Consider the following 23181-nt stretch of genomic DNA (forward strand, 5'->3'; position numbering starts at 1 on the left):
TGGACATTTTACTTTAAAACACGAAGTAATGTAATATAATTTTGCAGAAATGTCGCCACAGTTACGTTTTTTCAAATGTGTCTGGGTTACGTTAATCACATAAGGAGGTCACTTTATAGTTGTATTGAGTTTTCATATGGATTGGTTTTGTACATTCTTTTCTTGTTTAGTCATTGGCCTATTTATTTAATGACTAGAGCGAACAAAACCTCAGAGAAGATATGCACAAACTCACAAAATTATTATTCTTTGCAGATGCAACTCATTGTCAGACAGTAACCGCTCCAGGCTAAATGCAGGATGTCAACAATAGTCTCTGATCGTACCCCTCTGATTTCTCCCCATTCCCAATATGCCTCTGGAGATCAGGTGGCCCAGATAAACACATGCAATCTGTCACTGCCCACAACTAATAGACAAAAGAGTCACCCTCATGCAGATTTCCATCTATTTTGTTGCATCATTTACCAGAAATAAACCGTCTAATATAATGAAGAAAACAAGTTTTATGGATGAAAAAAATGACTAATGGAAAATTAACCACATCCTTGAAAAACAGAGCAAATCAAGTGAAATCAAAAGAAAGTGAACAGTATCTCAGGCCTTGATTTTTGAGAAGCTCATGTTTCTGGTTTTCTTGGCATGCAGGGTTTAGCCTGATCATCCATCTTTAGAAATGCTGTCATTGTGTTTTTGGTAAAAGGTTGCTGGCCGCTGTGGTTTAAAAGCACAGTGTGAGTCTCAGTTGAATCTCTTAGTTAATTGTGACTGTTTTTGTAGTGAGTTATAGGCTTCTAGGCCTCTTCATCACATGAGAAGCCAACAGTAATCCAACCCGCAGAAGCAGGGATGGTTTTCCTGGTTTCATTAATCTAGTGACTTGTGCACAAGTCATCCATTAGAACCCTTAAATCATTTTCGGGTATCAAACCGAGTAAAAAAACAGAGCTAAAACAAATCAATTGAAGATTACCAGGTTTTCTAACCCTTTTAAAATGCTCCAACCGAATGTTTGCTGTACATAAGCGCTAAAAAGATTACATCAAAGGACAAAGATGTCAAAGAGGAGACTGGACAGACATGTAAGGACGAGTCTTCTGTCACTGCGAGACTGATGAGGACCAACAGGTCTTTGAATTGAGAAATGGCCTGTCTTTTGTGGAGGAATGTGTGGCACAGGGTTATCAGCTCTAGACGATCCCTCAGAGCTCAGAAATTGCCTTCCACTTGATTCGGAAGTTTCTCAGATCCGTTTTACTGACTAGATGAGCTGTTGGAAATGCACTCTTGAAATTCTTAGCCGTATAGTTTGATTTAAAAACAACCGATTCACAGAGATTTAACATTCTTTTAAATAATGGGGGACACGCAGGGTTTTGCTCATGTAATCAATCATGTCTGGCTTTATTCCTTGGGGCTCCCCTGCTAAAAGTCTTTCTTTGTTGGAGGCCCATTGAAGAGGTCTGTGTATTTTTCTTTAATGAATTTAATGACTTGCAAACTTGATTTTAAAAGTTTTAAATCTAGATTCAGAATGACCTCTAAATATCGTCATATCCTCAACAAAATGAAATTCTGTAAATCGCAGTTTCTTATTTGTCAATTAGAGCTGCTCTAAAGGGCTCTGTGAGTGAAAATGCAGACATTGGTTCAGCAGGAGGGAGCCACTGCAGTTGAATCATTGAGGGAAAGTCTCCCAGAATCCTTTGTGTCAGGTCGCCCCATGACCTACTGTTTCCACATACCCAGGCTTCTTAATGGTAAATGTGCTGCGCTATTGGTTTTCTGTATTCATGCCTGCTGCATGGAAACTAATTTCCACTTGAAGAGGAGCTCAGCTGGAGAGAGTGGGACAGAAACTTGAAAATAGCACAGAAACAGGAAAATATCTCACAAATAAAAAGATTCTTTGCCCAATTATATTTTTATTTGTTTTATACTATTTTCATTAAAGGATAGTTCACCAGAAATGTCATTATTTAAACTTAAAATTTGTGTATTTTAATTGCATTTAAAATTTCCATCCATTTGGATTACACATTTTTAGCATATACAAACTAACAAACTTAATATGATGCATATTTGTCAGTCATACATAAATGAAACATGAATGAGATTTTGTAAAAGTATTAATGTGCTCTCTGCATATGTTTTAAATTCACAGTAAACAGGTTTATATATTTATCATTAATAAATCCAATTTATTTAATTTTCATACATTTTAACCAACCGAATCTTACATGTTCAACAGGAAGATGTTCATACTTTTTCATAAACCATGTTCATACTTTTTAGCAGATTAAATGAATTTGTTTTCACATGCCATGGTTCATTTTTTTGGGGTGTACTCATTATTACTCATAATTTACTGTTGATTCATATCTGTATTTTTTTTAATAGTGGCTCACAAAAACAGTTTTGAAGAATCTATTCACATTTTCCTCCATACCACATGCATGACACACTATAGAAAAAAAAAATGTAAAAATGTATACATTCCAAGTTTTCTGAAACTTGTTTTCTGAAAGCTTTGTGTTAATTCATTTAAATTTAATTTAATTTGAACTGAATTTGTTTATGGTGCTCTTTTATTTCTAGTGTTTTTGTTTGATTTTCCATTAAAAGAAGTTGATTCAGTGTTATGAATAAGAATGCGAAATACCTTTAAATAAATTTTAAATCCATATATAAATAATGTTTTTCAGACCTTGTCCCTTGTTTTTTATTCATCTGCTATTCATCCTCGCTGCTGTCTGTCTTTTACTCTCTGCTGCTCATTTTATTGCCTCAAACTTGTCCTTGACCTCTCTTTATTCTCAGATTCACCCAGTTTCCTCTCCGTTTTATAAGAACCTCATCATTCTGTTGCTCCGTGTGCAGGTGTGGCTCACTTACACAGATGCATGGACACACACACATATACACACACACACAGTGATAATGACACCCCTGTAGCCACTTGAGGCATATAATTAGAGAGCCGACATGTGCTGACTCTTAACGATAGGTATTCTCCAGGGTTTGGGACTCACCCATGACTGCACCCTCACATTTACAGTGCATCTCAAAATAAAAGATGCACTCCCTCAGGTTCAGAAATAAAAGCATGATGCAGATTGTTTGGAACTGTACTGCCAGCAGTGTATTATTACAGTTAATCAGTGCTGGGTTACTAAAAGTAGTGGCACTTCTAATTTAACTACAATTTTCAGTAGCGTGACTGTAGTTGTTTTCAAAATAGTGTAGCTGTGCATGTAACTAAATATTTTGTTCCAAAGCGAGCTGCACAAGCATTTTGGAAGTCTGATTCAGTGAACCACTTAAAAATCCTCAGAATGAAACCTGTAGTTTGACAAGATGCAGTTTCAAAGTAGCTTCTTCAACACAGCAGTTAGGCCTAATGATGCTGTTATATTTCAGTATTCATTAATGGTCTTCTATTTTAATGTTTAGGGTATATTTACACGTAAACAAGACAAGTGAGCCAAAAGGAAGCAAATCAGACATAATGTGGGAGCACTCGGCCTCTCCTGTCTGTCTGGATCTGTAAGATAAATTTGACACGATGACAATAATGTGTTTGTGCCAGGTTTTAATCTTCTGAAATCTTCACAGACTGGTCATTCCCTCTGGTGCCTTTCAAGAGTAGCAGACAGTGGAGAATTCAGCAGTGCTATTGTTTTATGAATCTCACATATTAGTTTTGCTAAATGCTGACTGTAATATCTTTTAAAAAATTGGGCCAATTGGGCTGCTTCGACTCCGAAAGCATTTCTGGTCTCCAGTTCAAGTTAATGATACTGTAGCACATTTGTCATAGATAAAGAGCTCTGTCCTTTGGCTGTTGTTCCTCTGTTATTTTTCATCACTTGGAAGAGTGTCATTTATTCTGGAAGAGGGCCAATGTACAGCACTTCATAATGTGTTACAAAACAACCTCAGCGAAGAGACCGTTAGTGGTAGAACCACAGCAAACCTGTTAAATACCAGGAAAGGGTACTTTTGTGGTGACACGAATTATTAAATTTTTTTCAACTCACTCCTTTTTTTTTATGTTGCCACAAGACATAAACAATATGAGAGGAAAGTCTCCAGTCTTTAGTGTCACATGATCTTTCAGAAATCATTCTAATAGTGAAAGTATAGTGAGTGCTTATGAAATAGTAAGCTTCACATTTTTGCTTTTAAATTCTTAGGAAATCGGTCCCATTTTCTTCCATTGTGTTTCATAGTTAAAGGGATAGTTCACCCAAAAATTTAAATTCTGTTATTAATTACTCAACCTCATGTCATTCCAAACCCGTTAGGCCTTCGTTCATTTTCAGAACACAAATTAAGATATTTTTGCTACAAGAATGCTTTTTGTGTGCAAAGAAAACAAATGTTTGTTTGTTTTTTGCACATAAAAAGAATTCTCATAGCTTCAGAAAATTACAGTTGAACCACTGATGTCACATGGACTATTTTAACAATGTCCTTACAACCTTTCTTGGCCTTAAACGTGGTAGTTCCATTGCTGTCTGTGCAGGGTCAGAAAGCTCTCGGATTTCATCAAAAATATCTTAATTTGTGTTCTGAAGATGAACGAAGGTCTTACAGGTTTGGAATGGCATGAGGGTAAGTAATTAATGACAGAATTTTAATTTTTGGGTGAACTATCCCTGAACTTTTTTTTTAATGGTAATCTACATTGCGGTTGATTTAATTTGTATTGACCATGAAATATTAATTTAAGAACAAATATACTGTGCCTCGCTGTCAGCTCCACTTTAAATTGAGTTAAAATAACATATTGTGCATATAAATCAGCATTGTTCTGAGCTCAACATCTTTGAGGAGTCTCATTATAAAATATGCTACCAAGTGTTTGCGTTCCTGTTACGGTTATCCCTCATTAAGCATGTAAATCTGTGTACACTGCTTGTGTAGATACGTGCCCGCCATGTTTAGCACCTCAGAACAGGGTGATTTTCTGCAGACACAGAGGCTCACAGTAGGTTTGCAATTCCCTGCCGGCCGGGACTAAGAGTTTAAGATTTAAAGCAAGACTGTGTGACATGGATTTGCCGTAGCTGGAAGGATTTGGCAGACATACTTAAGAAACCATTGCTTTCTGACTGCATAGTTTTCTAATCTCTTTTGGGCGCACGTCCCCACTGCAGAAAGACTTGCTGCCCTCTCCCACACAGTCTAACACTGTTTTCAAGGAAAAGGCCAGTTGGCTTCAGATATTTGTCTTTTTTTGTCTCTAGATAAAAAGCTAAAAACAAAACAAGTCTGTGTACCTATGGATAATTTGAGCTGTTGTGTTTAAATAGCTCAATGTTGTGATTTAACTGACCTGCCCTTGGGAAGGTGTTTATAGTCGTCACAGTGGATGGCTGTAAATGCTCTGAGACAGAGAAACTTACAGCCCTATGTTACTGTGTGGAAACATTTCAGTAGTCAAATATTAAAAAGCCAAAAGACATCTTTAGTACTTTGTTTTCTTTTCTCTTCAGGGCCTCTTTATTAAAGGGTGGGACTTTTCTCAGATTTTCAGTGATCTGTAAACAGACCTAAATTCGAGGCCGGGCTTTTTAGGGTGGGTGCTTCTATGCTAACAAAACATGAGCATTGTTGAAATCTTGTTTTATGAGCCTCATTTATGGAAACAAATTGGAACTGCTCATACAATGTATTGTATAGAGTTGCTGTCAGTTACCAGTGAATGAACTTGCTAGTGATGTAATGCATGAACTGAATGTGTCTGTCTCTCTCACACTTGCAGATCTCGGTGGGTAAACTGCTGCTGTCATTATCATGATCATGATGCCAACCCTGCTCCTCGTCCTGAGCTTATGTTTCTGGGGTTGTCATTGCAACGCCCGCACAACACCCCGAGTGCACCTGACATATAAAGGTGAGAAATGTGCAATTTTCCCCCCTGTTTTTTAAAACATGCACAGACACATTTGTATATGTATTCTTTTTTGAGTTACCAATACATTATTAGTCTGATATGTAATGAAACAGGTCGTATTTACTATGCATTTTTCCATTGTTGGTCATAAAGTGAGTCACTGAAATGATCATAATTATTAGACCTCATCTCATTATCACATTAAAATCCTTAATAACACCTGAAAATAACTGGGTCTGACAAAGTACAACCATTCAGGCAGAAATGTGAAAATGCAAATGCTTTCTTTCCTCTGTACTCTATTTGAAGGAATTTTAAAAGTGTCATTTCTAGACTTGCAAGTGTCAAGTTAATTAATGAAATCATGGAAATAAGAAGTCATGGAAATTTCTATAATGAATATATATATGTTTTGTCAAGTACTAAAATATTTAATCAGCTAGAAATTGCTGAGGAGTTGGTATTTGTAATTTTATAAAAAATCAAGTAATCACAAACTACTCTATAATTCAGTTCTTGAAATTTCTTTAATTACAGAAATTGATTATTATAATATAAAAAAATATTTATATATATCATACACCCACACTCCTACTATCTTCAAAAAAAAAAAAAAAAAAAAAAAAAACATTGAAAACAAGCTGCTTTGTTATTATAGCAAAATGGCAAGAAATATCTTACATGGCCTACAATATGGTTAAAAAGTTGGAGAACAACTGAATAGACTTATTATCATTTTTTAAAAAATGTTTATAGTAATTTAAATGGGTAGTTCCCTTCTAAAAAGAAAATGCTCATTTTCATGTTTTTCCAAATCTGTATGACTTTCGTTTTTCTGTGGAACCCTAAAGAAAATATTCTGAAGAATGCTTCAACTGTTTTGTTAATATAATGAAAGTGAAACGGGTTTAAGGCAACATTGGACCCCACTGACTTTCATTGTCTGGACACACAAAAAAAAAATCTTTTGTGAAGAAAGTCATGCAGGTTTGAAACAGTTCATTTGAAGGGCTCATTTACGTTTTTTATAAAGTCTGTGGAATGTAGTTATCATGCTTTGTGGAGCTTCTGAGCACTTTCTGTCATCAGTGGCTTTTTAACGACTCTCTTTTCTTACTGTTCCTCATGTCACACCCTCTCTCTTTCTCACTTTCTCGCTTCCTGTCTTCCTGTGTATGTTTTGAATCTGGCACCAGTATGCCTCATCTCCCAATTAATGCCCCAGAGAGGGGACTACCCATCATCCCCTCTGCAGGGGGATGTGTCACGGCGGGGCACAAAGAGATGCAAGCAGAGCGAGGCAAATGTTTGAAGTTTAAAAGTCAAATCTCTCGAACACAAAAGCATTAGCATTTTTTTCCCATTCAGCTCACAAGTGGCGGTCAGATACCAGGGTTGAAAAGATACAGTGGCGTTGTTGAAGAGATATTGTTTTATATAATGAAAGACACTAGGCACAGCTGCATACAGACACATTTATAATACGATTTTGCCCAACCGTCTGACTGAAGCACAGCAGCACAACAGGTCAGAGTCTGACATGAATTTGCTCTCAGTTCTCAGAAACTGTCACACACAAAACCCAGCAGGTGCCTCTGCAGTGGAGCCCCATTTCTTTGTATAATCCATCAGAAAGTATTCACACACACACACTTACAGTCTCCTCCTCAATGTATATTTAGTACACAACCTGGTTGCATGTGCCAATTCAGCAAGCTGAGACATGGTTCTTCATGACACCCTACTGTCAGGATGCTGGGCTTTCCTAACACAGTGTCCTGACCAGATGCGATGCAACAATATTCCAATGACAAATTTTAAGGCCACACTAATGAAAATGCTGAGCAATGATTTTGTGTTCACAAGGCATCTCAAAGCTGAACAGTGTAAAATAAAGAACACATACATTCATGACCTGGCACTTCTCCATACCACATATGTTTTATGGATATCATTGTAAAAATTGAGGAATTGTTTGTGAATTTACATAATCTTTCAATGTTTGGTGTTTAAAGGGGTCCTATTATGCTCTTTTTTAAAAAGTCTTGATTTTGTTTTGGGTGTGTACTAGAACAGGCTCTCATACTAGGAAAAACACATTATTTTTCACATATTATACATTATTACAACACCTCTCTCCTGGTCTGGCATGAACGGCTTGAATAGTTCCTGTATCAAATGAAGGCCCGCCTTCTGAAATACGAAATGTGCTGTGATTGGTTAGCTGGGCCAGTATGTGCTGTGATTGGCAGCACTCGATGCCTGGTCGGGAAATGTCATGCCCCTTACCATAGCTGCCTGCCAGCTTCAGTTTAAATATTGCATCAAAATCAAATCAATTTGAGTGTGATTTTAAACCCAGATGATTGTAACCACTCTAAGCTTGTTTGGCTTGGGAACACTAGCGTGTCTCCGACATAGTGATAACACTCTTTGACTTCTCTAGTACAGCTCAACCAGGTCTCGTCCCATTCGTCGATCTTTGTGATATCATAAATCCCGGAAAATATGCGTTGTAGTCCAAACGAGTCATTCGTTGTAGTTTTTGAAAAGTGATTTATGTTAAATAAAATATCTCTTTTTGAAGTGGTCTTTGAGCTTTATAACTTTGCAGATCTTTTTATGCTCAAACAGCAACATTACAGACTAACTAAAGTTAAAAAAGCATAATAGGACCCCTTTAATATACACTGACCATTTATTTGTACGCTTTTAACAAAACAAAACTTTTGAACATTTATTAGTACACTTAATTGTAAGTCTAACATTTATTTGTACACAACAACAACAGCTATATATATATATATATATATATATATATATATATATATATTATAGATTTTATTTATATATATATATATATAAATAAACTTATAGATTTTATTTATATATATATTCTATATTACACACAAATTTAAAAGATTAAACAGAAAAATATAGATACAGTTAAGAAAAGACAATACACAAACAAACACACACAACATGCATTCATATGTTATGGTGGTCTGAAATGAGGAAGCAAAGCTTTTTTTTTTTTTTTTTTTTTTTCAAATGTAAATTCATTAAAATAAACATAACTTACACAGAAGAAAAAATTTTTTTTTCGAAAAATATATTTACATCAACAATGTAATCAATATTCTATTTATTAAAGCCAAGTTTTTTTTCAATGTTTTACTTAAATATGAATAAGATATGTATTCAGACCCCAAAAAAAATTTTCACTCTTTGTTATATTGCAGCCATTTGCTAAAATCATTTAAGTTCATTTTTTCCTCAATGTACACACAGCATCCCATATTGACAGAAAAGCACAGAATTGTTGACAATTTTGCAGGTTTATTAAAAAAGAAAAAGTGAAATTTCACATGGTCCTAAGTATTCAGACCCTTTGCTCAGTATTTAGTAGAAGCACCCTTTTGATCTAATACAGCGATGAGTCTTTTTGGGGAAGATGCAACAAGTTTTTCACACCTGGATTTGAGGATCCTCTGCCATTTCTCCTTGCAGATCCTCTCCAGTTCTGTCAGGTTGGATGGTAAACGTTGGTGGACAGCCATTTTCAGGTCTCTCCAGAGATGCTCAGTTGGGTTTAAATCAGGGCTCTGGCTGGGCCATTCAAGAACAGTCACGGAGTTGTTGTGAAGCCACTCCTTCGTTATTTTAGCTGTGTGCTTAGGGTCATTGTCTTGTTGGAAAGTGAACCTTCGGCCCAGTCTGAGGTCCTAAGCACTCTGGAGAAGGTTTTCGTCCAGGATATCCCTGTACTTGGCCGCATTCATCTTTCCCTCGATTGCAACCAATCGTCCTGTCCCTGCAGCTGAAAAACACCCCCACAGCATGATGCTGTCACCACCATGCTTCACTGTTGGGACTGTATTGGACAGGTGATGAGCAGTGCCTGGTTTTCTCCACACATACCAATTAGAATTAAGGCCAAAAAGTTCTATCTTGGTCTCATCAGACCAGAGAATCTTATTTCTCACCATCTTGGAGTCCTTCAGGTGTTTTTTCATGTGTCTTGCACTGAGGAGAGGCTTTGTCGGGCCACTCTGCCATAAAACCCCGACTGGTGGAGGGCTGCAGTGATGGTTGACTTTCTACAACTCCCATCTCCCGACTGCATCTCTGGAGCTCAGCCACAGTGATCTTTGGGTTCTTCTTTACCTCTCTCACCAAGGCTCTTCTCCCCCGATTGCTCAGTTTGGCCGGACGGCCAGCCCTAGGAAGGGTTCTGGTCGTCCCAAACGTCTTCCATTTAAGGATTATGGAGGCCACTGTGCTCTTAGGAACCTTAAGTGCAGCAGAAATTTTTTTGTAACCTTGGCCAAATCTGTGCCTTGCCACAATTCTGTCTCTGAGCTCTTCAGGCAGTTCCTTTGACCTCATGATTCTCATTTGCTCTGACATGCACTCTGAGCTGTAAGGTCTTATATAGACAGGTGTGTGGCTTTCCTAATCAAGTCCAATCAGTATAATCAAACACAGCTGGACTCAAATGAAGGTGTAGAACCATCTCAAGGATGATCAGAAGAAATGGACAGCACCTGAGTTAAATATATGAGTGTCACAGCAAAGGGTCTGAATAGGGCTTGGGCGCCGCGTTGCATTCTGGGACGTGGCGGCCATGTTGATGGCGTCGTGAATGTAAACATACAGCAAGTCGAACAAGAAGAAACAGAGTTGGGAGAAAGAAAAAATATGTTAAAATCGCGAAAAGGTTGTGGGATTTAGAGGGATATGCTAAGTAGGGATGCCAGGGATCGGTATGTGGACAAAATCGGCACTATTAACGGTTTGGATCAATATGAAAATCCCAACAAAGAGTGGAGCACCCGACGACGAGTTGCTGCCGCACTTTTTGCATTACAGATATCTTCGGCTACCTTGTTTGTTTTGTGAGCGCCTACACTTCAGAACAGTTCCGAAGCTACAAGTCATTGGAGTCTCATATGCAGTTCACAAATGGATGGGTTAAGGAACTGCAGATCATAAAGCCGGCAAACAGTATACAGTAATCGGACAAAGGTAAACTGCACTCCGCCTAGTTGCTAGTTTAGTAACCGTTAGTGCTAACAACCATTCACATGTACTTTTAACTAACTTATGTGTTTTCAAAAGTTTAGTTAGTAGCTGTCAACCCTCCCGTTTATTTTTCCGGGGTTCTCATGTATTTTGAGCTCTTTTCCCGCTGTCTTCCCGTTGTAGTATTTTCCTGTAAAATATCCCGTTAGCCCTTCCATCGGACCTGTCAGTCTCTGTGCTGTTGTCCTGTTGCTACACAGTTGCCCTTCCAGCAAAACAGATATTTTCAAACCATCGTTTTGCTTAACGTTACTTGAAAGCAACCTTAGCGTGATATTGGCCTTTTTAAGATAACAACGTGGTTGTTGTGAGAGCACGATTTCACACCAATGTAAGCAAAAGTCACGTTAGACATAGCTTCACAATCTCACTTAGTAAATGCAGCAGTTTTGTAGCACGAATTTTTGCTGTCAGCAGAGGGACAGCAACAGAAAGATGAATGTAGAAATTTTCCGGTTTTTTGGATGAGTAGCCCAGGAAATTACCCTTATTTTCAGTGTTTACTTAAGCTATATAAATTAATATTCAGATATTATACCTCACTTGGTCTCCGTGGTCGCGCCTCCAAGCAGGAAAGCAGTGGCAAGTTAATCCATTTTTTTTCAAAGGGCGATTATGTGTTTACCATGGTTGAAATAGATTTTTAATTAATCAAATTAAGACACACGGCTGAGAGGGAGTATGTCTAAACACTGCGCAGTAGTCCGAGTAGCAGTAAAGGAGGCCATCAGCATGGCGGCCACGCCAAGTAATGACGTCACGACGCCCAAGCCCTATACTCAGGACCATGTGATATTTCAGTTTTTCTTTTTTTAATAAATCTGCAAAAAATGTCAACAATTCTGTGTTTTTCTGTCAATATGGGGTGCTGTGTGTACATTAATGAGGAGAAAAATGAACTTAAATGATTTTAGCAAATGGCTGCAATATAACAAAGAGTGAAAAATTTAAGGGGGTCTGAATACTTAAAACTGCAATTCAGCGGCAACCTCCCGCTCTCTCTCGTGAAGCCAATAAGGAAGTGACTAAAACTGCAATTCTGTAACCGTCATCACCGCACAAAAAACATTACAAAAAAATTGGCCTGCAACATCTGAATGCCTTCGGCAGAATTCAAATGAGCCATTGTAATCTAGATTAATTCCAAGATTACAGTGAGATTAATCTAGATTTAAAAATATATCTATGCACCTCTAATAGGCTAATAGCATTCAATTTGTATTGACTATTAGGCCTAGAGTACCTGTGTAATGTCTTGTAGCCTATATATTGAATTTCATTTCATTTTACTAAAGCATAAAATACAGGCGGATGACTCATGAGAAAGCCAAAAAAGCAGGACCTCAGTTTTTAATTGCCACGTGCTTATTCTGCTTAACACAATTCTCTCACGTGGTTGCGCAGCCCGACATTTGCGCATTTTAAGCTACTATTCCATCGAAACATGGCATTTATATGTATGATATATAAATATGTAGACATATAGGCTAAATTAATATAAATATTTAAAAATCTATAATATATATAAATATGATTTATTATATATTTTTACATATTTATATTAACTTAGCCTATATCTCGTGTGCGCTTTGGTCTCAGTGTGGTTCAAGGCTATAATTTAACGAATGCTATTTAATTTAACAAAGTGTCGCTGGTCACAATACTGTCATTGTTTTTTTTTAACTTATAAATATTATTTATATTTATCTTATTTATAAATATTATTTATATTTATCTTATTTATAAGTAAAAAAACAACCACAATATTGTGAGCAGCGACACTTTGTTAAATTAAATAGCATTCGTTAAAATTTATAGCCTTTAACCACACTGAGACCAAAGCGCACACGAGATATAGGCTAAGTTAATATAAATATGTAAAAAATATATAATAATATTTATATATATATTATAGATTTTTAAATATTTATATTAATTTAGCCTATAGTCTACATATTTATATTACTCTATATGCCTTCGTTAAATAGCCTTCATTAACCACTGAGACAAAAAAGCGCACAAGTAATATCTATATAAATATTAATATAGCTAAACATGTACAAATATGTAATATAAAATATACATCATATTAAATATAATTCATATATTATATAAGTAATAAAAAAAAAACGAATCTGGCTGACTTACTTGGGGAAAAAAAAGAACAAAAAAAAATCTACTCCGACCCCCAATAGAATTCGTGTAGACACAGAGATCAGAAGGTATTTGTAGGAGGAAGTCCTGGATTCCCAGGCAGACCCTCTTGTCTGGTGGAGGGACAATAGTGTCCGATTCCCTCTGCTTTCCAATGTAGCCCGAAAATATATGACCATTTGCGCTACAAAGCATTCCCTCAGAACGTGTGTTCAGTGCTGCAGGTAACGTCGTTACGTCTTTCAGGGCCTCCCTTAAACCTGACAAAGTGAACATGCTAGTTTTTTCTAGCAAAAAAATATGAAGGGCTGGGATGTAAACCATAGCGCCTTTCGTTTTGCCAGCACTTTTTTTCAGACATAATTTCTGTTTCTAAATGTTCTTATTCTAAATGTGAAATAATAAAATGTTAAATAAACGTGTTACTTATGCTCAATTGCTTAGCCTCTGTGCGCGCAAAAGTCGTTATAGTTTAAGTGATTGTTTGATGACGACGACTGTAGCCTAATCTGAAGGTAAAAATATGGAAAATAAACATGCAAATTAATATCTATTACTGATCAATACGATAAATAAAAATGTGTTTGTTTGTCTTTATGATACTCTATCTTCAGATCTCTGTTGTGAATTGCGATCAGATCTGATATCGCCCCCAAAAAATATGAAGGCTAGGGTAACCTCGCCTATTATTTCGTTTTGCAGAATTTTTATTTCAGGCATCATTCCATTTCTGTTCTAAATGTTCATGTTCTAAATGTAAAAAAAAAAAAAAAGTGAAATAAACCTGTTCCTTATATTCGTTTGCCTCCCGTGTGTGTGCGAAAGTGAAAGTCCATCGATCACGGTGGTGGGGGTTTGCGGGTTGCGGTTTACCGCAATTCCGCGGGAATTTATTGCTTTTCAACCGCGGTAAGAAAAATTAAATACCGTCCCAGGCCTACTTTCCGTACACACTGTGTGTGTGTGTGTGTGTGTGTGTGTATGTATATGTATATATATATATTTGTGTGTGTGTTAATTATAGACTTGATTAATAAGTTTAAAATTGATTGTGCATATAAGACATCATCTTTTTCCTCTACTTTTTTCTTCAGTGTTTTACTTAAATATCCAGATATGAGGTTTATGTTAGTCTTTGAAATGTAGTATATGTGAGTGTCTGAGTGTGTAAGTGTGAATGTCTGTGAGCCCGAATGTTTGTGAGGATGATTATGACTCTGGGTTGACTGGGGTTATTATGTGCGTAGGTGACAGTGGGATAGATCCCTGTTCTCAGAAACAGGATTGGCTTGTGGCGTTTGAGGTTTATTATTAGCTTGTGTGGTTGCTGTGTTTACCTCGGCCAAAGCACAGGGAAGCCCCCCAAAGCATGACAGGGCTCACTGCCAGCAACCTGCTCCAAAATGCCACAGAGACAACAGGAATGTTTGGGGCTTCAGCCAGTGTCATCCAACCTGAAACCGTCTCCACCCTTCAGCAGAGCCACTGGCTTTATCAGGATCAGGTATGAAGTTTGAGTTATGGTCAGGGTTGGGCTTAAAAATTTTGAGAGTCCCATTCAGGGGATCTAAATGGAAATAATTCAGTTTTACACTCTTGAAATCTTTGTTTGTTCATCAATCTAGACAATGGCACTCTCATTCCTTCTCAAGACCAAGATGACTTGAGTGCATTTAGAAGGTAACACTCAAGTTCTGTGAGTTCTCTCTGGAACTAGGCCACTTTCCCAGAGTGCCACTTAAAAACTGACAGCAGTGTCTGCTTATAAATGTGGGAAACTTTTTTTGAATAGGGTATGTGGATGAACAAAGAGCTATGGGAGATGATTTTTCTTATGGCTTGACCCCTGAATGTCTATGGGAATGAGTTCCAACTTCAGAATCACACAGAAATCTTTGCACAGCCCTGAATCTCCAATCATTCATAAAGTTCTCTACCTTGAGTGTTTGTTTATTCAGTATTTTTGATCATTGATTATGCATATGTAGGACTCTGCTACATTTAACACCAAATAAATCCATTCTAAAGGTTTATTTGACAGATTTGGCATATAAATGTAGAGCAAAATGTTCACTTATGTTGAATTATGTAGCTCTTTTAGTCAATCTTTGTGGTGTTGATAGCAATAGATATGAAGACATTATATTGTTCACATCAAAAATAAATGACCTATTTCACTGGAGGATTTACAGAATGGGCGCCTTGTGCAATAATGAGGGTATTTCTTGAACACGTTTGTCTGATACAACTGTGTTGTTCAAACTTATCTTTGTTATTGGATCAAAGCCTTGCAAATTAATACAAATGGGTTTCTCTCTCATATATGACCATCCAAGTTTCTTGTGCAAAGTGTTTGTTGGCAGATGCATTTATAATGAGGTCATGTAGAGTTTTGCATTTCATCTACAATCAACATTTCCTTCACTGGAGAAACTGGAGAAAAGGAATTCCTTACCAATGAGACACTTCAGCTGATGTCCTTTCCTCTGAAAAATGCTCTCTATTTTTTTCTTCCATGCTGGCCTTGAGCTTGTCTCCCATGTCCAAGTAATGATCTTGGCCTTTAAAAAAAAAACAGGTTGGAGTGGCACAGAGGAACTGATTTTACAACATTATTAAAAGCCGGATCTGTGAGGATTCTCATGATACTCTTCACCTTTTTTTCCAGTAGTCTGGCATTCAGCCTGCAGAGTTTTTGGCTTGCAGCCACAAGTTAAATAGAAAATAATATTTGAAAACTTGGAGGAGGTCCACTTGTATAGAAATGGATAAATTGTTAGCACAGTGTGGCAGTTTGGTTAAGTACAGTGATAAAGTTTGACAGAATCAAACTGTGAAAGTGGAATACCTGTAGTGGGCAAACATATAGTTCTTTGCAGTCTAGGGAGTAGTTTGTAAAAATAGCATATGGTTGTGACCAAGCACGTCAGTCCTCAGCCAGGCCTACGTGCTCACGATACATGTGATGCATGTGAACAATAATGTGATCTGAACCCTCTCCCTTGTTATATGTCAGATTAAAATAGAGCTATGCAGTGAAATATGTTTGGTGCAGCATAACGGTTAAGATTTCAGTAAAGGTCAGCGGTTCAGCTTGATCCAGAAACTACAGTCAGTTAAAGGGATAGTTCACCCAGAAATTAAAATTCTGTCATCATTTACTCACTCTCAAGTTGTTTCAAACCTGTATGAGTCTTTCTTCTGTTGAACCAGTGTTCTTCAAAATATCTGCTTTCGTGTTTAACAGAAATAAGAAATTCATACTGGTTTGGAGCAACAAGGGTTAATGATGACAAAATTTTCTGCTTTTGGTGTACTATTCCTTTAAATAATTCTGAATCCATCACTGCACACTAGAGCATATAAATTAAAGGAATAGTTCAGTACAAGTTAAATGGACAATTCACTCAAAAATGTAAATTGTCATCATTTACTCACCCTCATCTCGTTCCAAACCTGTAGGCCTATGACTTTTTTTTTCTTTTTCGCAAAAGAAGATATTTTAGATGGCATGTCACAACATTGATTGAACTCATTGACTTTTACTGCATGGACAAAAAACAACACAGAGATATTTTTCAAAATATTCACACAGGTTTGGAATGACATGAGAGTAAATGATGACAGAATTAGCATTTTTGAGTGAACTGTCTCTTTAAATTATAATGAACCTGGAACATTCTTTTAACCAAATTGCTATTAGTGTTCCATAAGTCATTTTTGAGCTTCCTAAATAACTAAAAATGCAGTAAAAAATAATTTCCTTATGGAAACCTTGTGCATTTAGTTCATGACCTAAATATTTTGATTTCCTAAAAAAGTATTTGGCAGAGGGTTATAAAGTCAGTGAGGTAGATCACCGGCAGCTTTTGGAAAGAAGCTGTCAAGGCCTACTCACAGCAGGAGTTTAGACGAGGCTCAAACTAGAGAAATCCAAAAGAAATATACAGATGTGGATAGTTCGCTGTACTTTTTATACAGTCTGTGTCTACAGTCAGTCTGAGCAGACTGAACTTAAATGCTGACACAGCTCCTAATATGCCAGTCTCTTCTAGACATATTTTTTTAATGAGATGTCCTTGTTCAACTCAATTATGCTATTAGATGTTTCTCAGTCAAATCATGATGCTTCTTTGTCTTTGGAGTTTTGTTATAATTTAGAGAAGTTTTCCGATAATTAAAATATACATAATTTAAATGAAGTTTTCAGATGTGTGCCTCTTAAGGGATAAAATCCAGTTTTCCACTGCACATTAATTGAGGGGTCTGGCGCCTTATTCCTCCCCACAACATTGCAAAAGGTTTTATTTATTTATTTATTTATTTATTTTATTACAGGCAACAGAGTGGCTGTTAATAAATGGGAAGTTTTTCCCAACTCCAAATGTTCAGCATGTTCCACAGTTATTAGCTTGTCTTTGTGTATTAGGTAAGAGATTGGTACAAACACAGAGTCTCTCTGCTAAACTCTGGACTCAAGTGCTCTTCTTCTCTACTTCTCCGGGACCCTAATGAGTCAAAATGACCCACTGAATTAAACACAACCTCTCAAACATGTATTGAGATAATCGGATTTGTGAACTGTGTGTGTTTCATTCAGTATTTCCAGCTACAGTTGAGCATAAAGACAAGTTTAGTTCACAGTACCTCCTTCTGTGTAGTTTGTTGTACCTTTCAGTAGATATTTTACTTTTTGACCCCTTTGCTTCTTCATAACTGTTTCTCTGACTTAATGAGATGGTGCCGTTTCTCTTCAGCAGCAATGCTTTAATGGTTCTGACGTATGTCCATGTGCAAAAGACTATAATTCATATAATTAATTGGAAAAATATACAAAATGCCATACTTTTCCATTAAACGTGTTATAAAAACTAGGCTATAACAGTTTTTTCTCCCCTTCTTGCTTTAAACCTGATCTGTCTGTTGTTGGCACCATCACTCTAGTTAGGTTTGGCAAACATTAAATGTTTGCAATTGGGACATTGTGAGTGGAAAATCTGACTGCTTTTGTCCTCCTTAAACGATGCCATTGTGATTTTATTAAATTTGATTTTGACTCGTGGCAAACACTGGCAAAAGTCACAACTGGTCCAGCCAGCTGGAAAACAATACTAGAAGCAGAGCTCCCCAAAAACACAAAAAGATATGCGTCACCTAATAAATGATCAGAGATACACATCTAATGTATCATGGGGAGATTTTATCATTTAGATATTTATAACATCAAATTTAATAATAAAATAACAAAACTAATTGTAACAAAAAATCACTGAGACGAACAAAAATAACAAAAAAAGAAGGAGATAAATACAGAACAGGCAAAACAGGACAAACAAAACGAAGACAGGAAACAAACAATACCGGACTGGGTACACGGGACAGACAACACTATAAATACAGTGCTAAACGAGGGGAATAGACAAGACACACCTGAACCAAATGAACGTAATCAAACAAGGGAGAAAATGGGTCACGGGGAGCAAATGGGAAAAAACACAACAAAACCGGTCCATCTTCCTGACAGTAATGTAATATCAAATGCAATATAATATAATTCATAATTAAATGTAAGATAATTTACTATTTTATTATAAAACGAACAATAAAAACATCAGACTCATTTATTATAATAATACTAATAATAACTTTTTTGATATTTATTTATTAGAAAATATAAATTAATACAGTATAAAAATCGAATATACAGTTAAACAAAATATAATACACTATTAAATATTAATTTATTCTAAAACAAAAAATATCTAATACTTTATTATAATTATTATTTTAAAATATTAAAAACCTCATAATACATTTATTTTTTATGTATTTATTGTTGTTATTTATATATTATTGTTGTATATTAACATTTGTTATAATATTTTATCAATTCTAAGCTTTTTTCTAAGCAAACTCAAACATTGATGACTTTGTGTCAGTTCCTTGTCAGCACTTGTTTGCGCTAACGACCTCTCAAATGACATCACTTCCCATCACTTCTTTCAGATGTGAGTGCTTCAGATTGTTTGTACAGTGGTAAAGGTCAAGGTCTGACCTTATGTCCACAGGCTATCAGGTGCCTCCTTACTGAATAAAGCGAGCTGGCCTCACTTGCCAAAAGATAGTGGATTTTGTGGATGAAGCTTGTTGGACGGGGATGAGAGAGTGCGCTGAGAATAGATCCATGGCCCCAGTGCGCAGTGAGCGGTCTGGAATCCCAGCCTGCCCCTGTGGATCGGGCCAGGGAGATTCTGTACATGACTGGAGGATCACCCACACAGCTGCCAGAACCACACACTCACACACACACACACACACACACACACACATACACACAAGTACACTTCGCCACCTACTTAGAGCCCTGAGGACCACACTTAATACACATGTGCAGACACACACATTGAGAGCATATGTGGCATCTCAACCGTTCACATGTGATCTCATATACATCTGTCTGAATGACTAAATGTTATTTAGGTAGGATCTTCATTCAGACCATTGTTTCCTTTTAAACAAGAGGTTAATCATGTCTTTATTTAATACATTATCTAAAACCTTTTCCACGTACTTTGCTTTGACCTTCCTGTCACTGGCCCCGTTCTATTTCTGTTTATCCAATGTGTAACGCTGGACAGGCGTTTGGACGAGAGCACAGTAATACCTCTGAGATCAAAGTGGTTTGTGGTATGAAGCTAACATGGAGTAATTTATAGATTCGGTCTGTGTCAGTTGCACTGTTCCGCTCCGCTAAAATCACACACTTACTCTCATACTCTCAGAGGGCAACGATGTCAGCACGTATTCCTAACCTCAGATTTATGTTTAATGTCAACTAGCTTCTCCTCATTCCCTGGCCAACATTTGCACTATTGTTGTGTGATGTATGTGATTATGTTTTTGTCATTTAAAGCTAGCTGAACATGGATGGAAACACTAAATATTTGGTGTAAACACACAGCTTTAATTGGTGATGTGTCTTTGGGGAAATTAGTGGCTGAATGTGATAGAGACGGGGAACAGACACTTGGTACACTGGAGCACAGCGTGCTCAGACAGCTGAAGCCGTCTCTCATCTCTGCACCTGCTCTGTTCTCCCTTGTGTCCTCCCTCAGAGAGAAAGAAAAAGAGAGAGATAAAAACCACCAACACCTGCTGTGTGAAAAATATGACAGATAAAGATAAAATCTCATTTAAAATAAATAAAAATTAGTTTTTGTTTTTTATATATATTTGCATTTTATAATTTTTCTTAATTACTTAATGTAAAACATGACAAAGAGGTCTGCATTGACTTAAATTATTTAATATATATATATATATATGTGTACGTATAGTGTGTGTGTATATATATATATATATATATATATATATATATATATATATATATATATATATATATATCTATATATATATAATATACACATTATTATAGTAGTATTATGTATTATGAAGTAGTATTTAATTAAATTTAAAAGAAAACATTTTGTCCCAGGCTCTGACAACAAGAAGGGTTGAACTGAAAGGTGTGCAGAAGAAGAAAAGACCCTTTTCACAAACTTTGAGGATGTGTTCAATGAATCAGAATCATAAATCCTGCAAAGGTTTCAATATTTTCATTTTTAAAAACCTTCCTGTAGAGTTCTTCTTTTGCTGTTTGAACTAATGGAAATGCAAAAAATATATTTGTTGTGGTCTCCTGTTCACCACTATAAAAGTTTACCCAATCACTGTATGACGACTTCCACTTCTGCGAAACCCAGAAATGTGAAAAGACTCCACTGAAAACCTTAAACAATCAAACAGTCTAATGCATGGATAATTTCAGAAGAATTAATGCATCCATACATGAACTACTGCTGGTAACTGGTACTTTTAATAAAGATTTTGTTGATGCTAACTGCTTTGACCTGATATTTTCTTTCTTTCATTCAGAGTTACTGGAGACAAAAACCATACGGCCGTTCAGTTTCTCCTTCAACACCAGCGACTACAGAATCCTGCATATGGACCAAGACCAAGGCCGGCTCTACCTGGGCAGCCGTGAATATCTGGTCTCTCTAGACATGCAAAATGTCAATAAAGAACCCCTTATCGTAAGACACTATACAGTTATTTTAATTCTTTTCTTATGTAAGAAATTTGTAAAAACGTGGATTTTGAGTTAATTTAAGTAGTAATTTACTGTAATTGAACCCAGACCATTCCAATTGTATGGTAGTTCGGTGGTTTACTACTTTTTTAGTGATTATGGTATAGTATTTTAAGGTTTGTGTGTTTTTAGATACACTGGCCAGCAACAGCACAAAGAAAAGGGGAGTGTAAATTAACTGGCAAAGGTGGACAGGTACACTTTTACAGTCTTGTTTTTATTCAGTATTGAATCATTTGACAGAAATATATACGCTGCTAAAATGCATTGTTTTTCCTCACTTGTGTGTGTGTTCTCAGGGAGAGTGTGCTAACTTTGTGCGTCTGATTGAGCCGTGGAACAGGACTCACCTGTACACCTGCGGCACAGGAGCTTATAAACCCATCTGCACCTTTCTCAACAGAGGCTGGAGAGCTGAGGTACACACATAATGTTTACAATACAGCAGTGTTAATCTTGTCAATGAAATTAGAAGACAAGCTTTTTTTTTCATCAGCAATAACAAAGATGGTCAATACAAAAAAAAACTCTTATAAAATATTATTTATTTTTATTCAATTCATTTTTTTTATAGAAATTTTGAATAATTTGGTTAATATTTCATCTTTTTTACATGTATAAAACCTATGACAGTTAGCTCCGCACTACAGACCATTTTTTACTTCTAAGTTGTGTGTGTGATTGTGTAGGAATACCTGTTCCGGCTGGTTCCTGGTTATGTGGACTCTGGAAAAGGAAAGTCTCCTTACGATCCCCGCCAGGAGAATGCAGCAGCTTTGATAAGTGAGACTCTCTCTTTCTCCTGCTCTCTTGTTTCACTCATAATAAAAGCATGTAGTCAAGCTCCAAAAAGCACAAATGTGATTTTGAAGCCATTACTCAAGTCATTACTCCAGTCTTCAGTGTCATATGATCCTTCAGAAATCATTCTAATATCTAATTTGCTGCCTAAGAAACAGTATTTTATTATCAATGCTGAAAACATTTGTGCTGCTTCATGTTTTTGTGGAAACTATGATATTTTTTCAGGATTCTTTGATTAATGGAAAGGTCAACAGGACAGCATTTATTTGAAAAACACATTTTTGTAACAATATGTCTTTTTGTATTTACCGTCTTTTTTGGATCCTTGCTGAATAAAAGTATCAGTTTCTTTCAAAGACATACTCTTTGTGTAAATCTATAAATTTAAAGGCTTTAGTACCTGATTTGGAAATGGAATATTTCTGAAATCTTTTTAAAAATACTTAACCAGTGACCTTGATCGACTGGAGTCCTGGAAATTCCTTGGTCAAAAGTGTGGGAACTATTCTGTTAAGCACTTCGTTGTGTGAAATTTTTAAACAGTATAAATGGGCCAGTAGTATAAATTTAGCAAGTCTTCATCCATCATGATCTCTTTCTCTCCACATTCCACTCATTCTACCCTCTTCAGATGGGAACCTGTATGCTGGAGTACATGTGGACTTTATGGGTACAGATCCAGCCATCTTCAGAACCTTGGGAGACCGTCCTGCTGTTAGAACCGAGCAGTATGATTCCCGATGGTTGAATGGTATGATATAAGCAGAGGAGTGAAGTGATTCAAATGAAAAGACAGTCCTGTGACAAATATTTTCCGTTTTATCTCTTTACAAATGCCTTTATCTCTCCATCAGAGCCTGTGTTTATAAAAATCCAGAAGATTCCAGACAGTGCAGAGAAGAATGATGATAAACTTTACTTCTTCTTTCGGGAGAAGAGTTTGGATGCTTCGGGGGGCAGTGCTCCAAGTGTCCTCGCCAGAGTAGGCCGAGTCTGTCTGGTGAGAAAATCCAGATGCTAGACACAAGACTTGACTTCTTAAGCCACACTCTGACTTAATAATCAATTTTTAAGCATGTTGATT

General features: G+C 36.5%; 1 protein-coding gene across 2 annotated transcripts in view; it reads left to right on the forward strand.

Moving 5' to 3' along the window:
• The window catches only part of LOC109067184 (semaphorin-3F-like), a 41101-nt gene that overhangs the window by 10841 nt on the left and 7079 nt on the right, over window positions 1–23181 (forward strand). For both annotated transcript variants that reach the window (XM_042729687.1, XM_042729686.1), the window contains exons 2-8: window positions 5771–5902; window positions 21077–21237; window positions 21426–21488; window positions 21593–21712; window positions 21983–22076; window positions 22729–22848; window positions 22952–23097. In XM_042729687.1, the coding sequence (XP_042585621.1) occupies window positions 5803–5902; window positions 21077–21237; window positions 21426–21488; window positions 21593–21712; window positions 21983–22076; window positions 22729–22848; window positions 22952–23097 (804 nt within the window). In that variant the 5' untranslated portion in view covers window positions 5771–5802. The remainder of the gene's footprint in view (window positions 1–5770; window positions 5903–21076; window positions 21238–21425; window positions 21489–21592; window positions 21713–21982; window positions 22077–22728; window positions 22849–22951; window positions 23098–23181) is intronic.

The sequence above is a fragment of the Cyprinus carpio genome, chromosome B8 (assembly GCF_018340385.1).
Source record: "Cyprinus carpio isolate SPL01 chromosome B8, ASM1834038v1, whole genome shotgun sequence".
Classification (NCBI taxonomy): domain Eukaryota; kingdom Metazoa; phylum Chordata; class Actinopteri; order Cypriniformes; family Cyprinidae; genus Cyprinus; species Cyprinus carpio.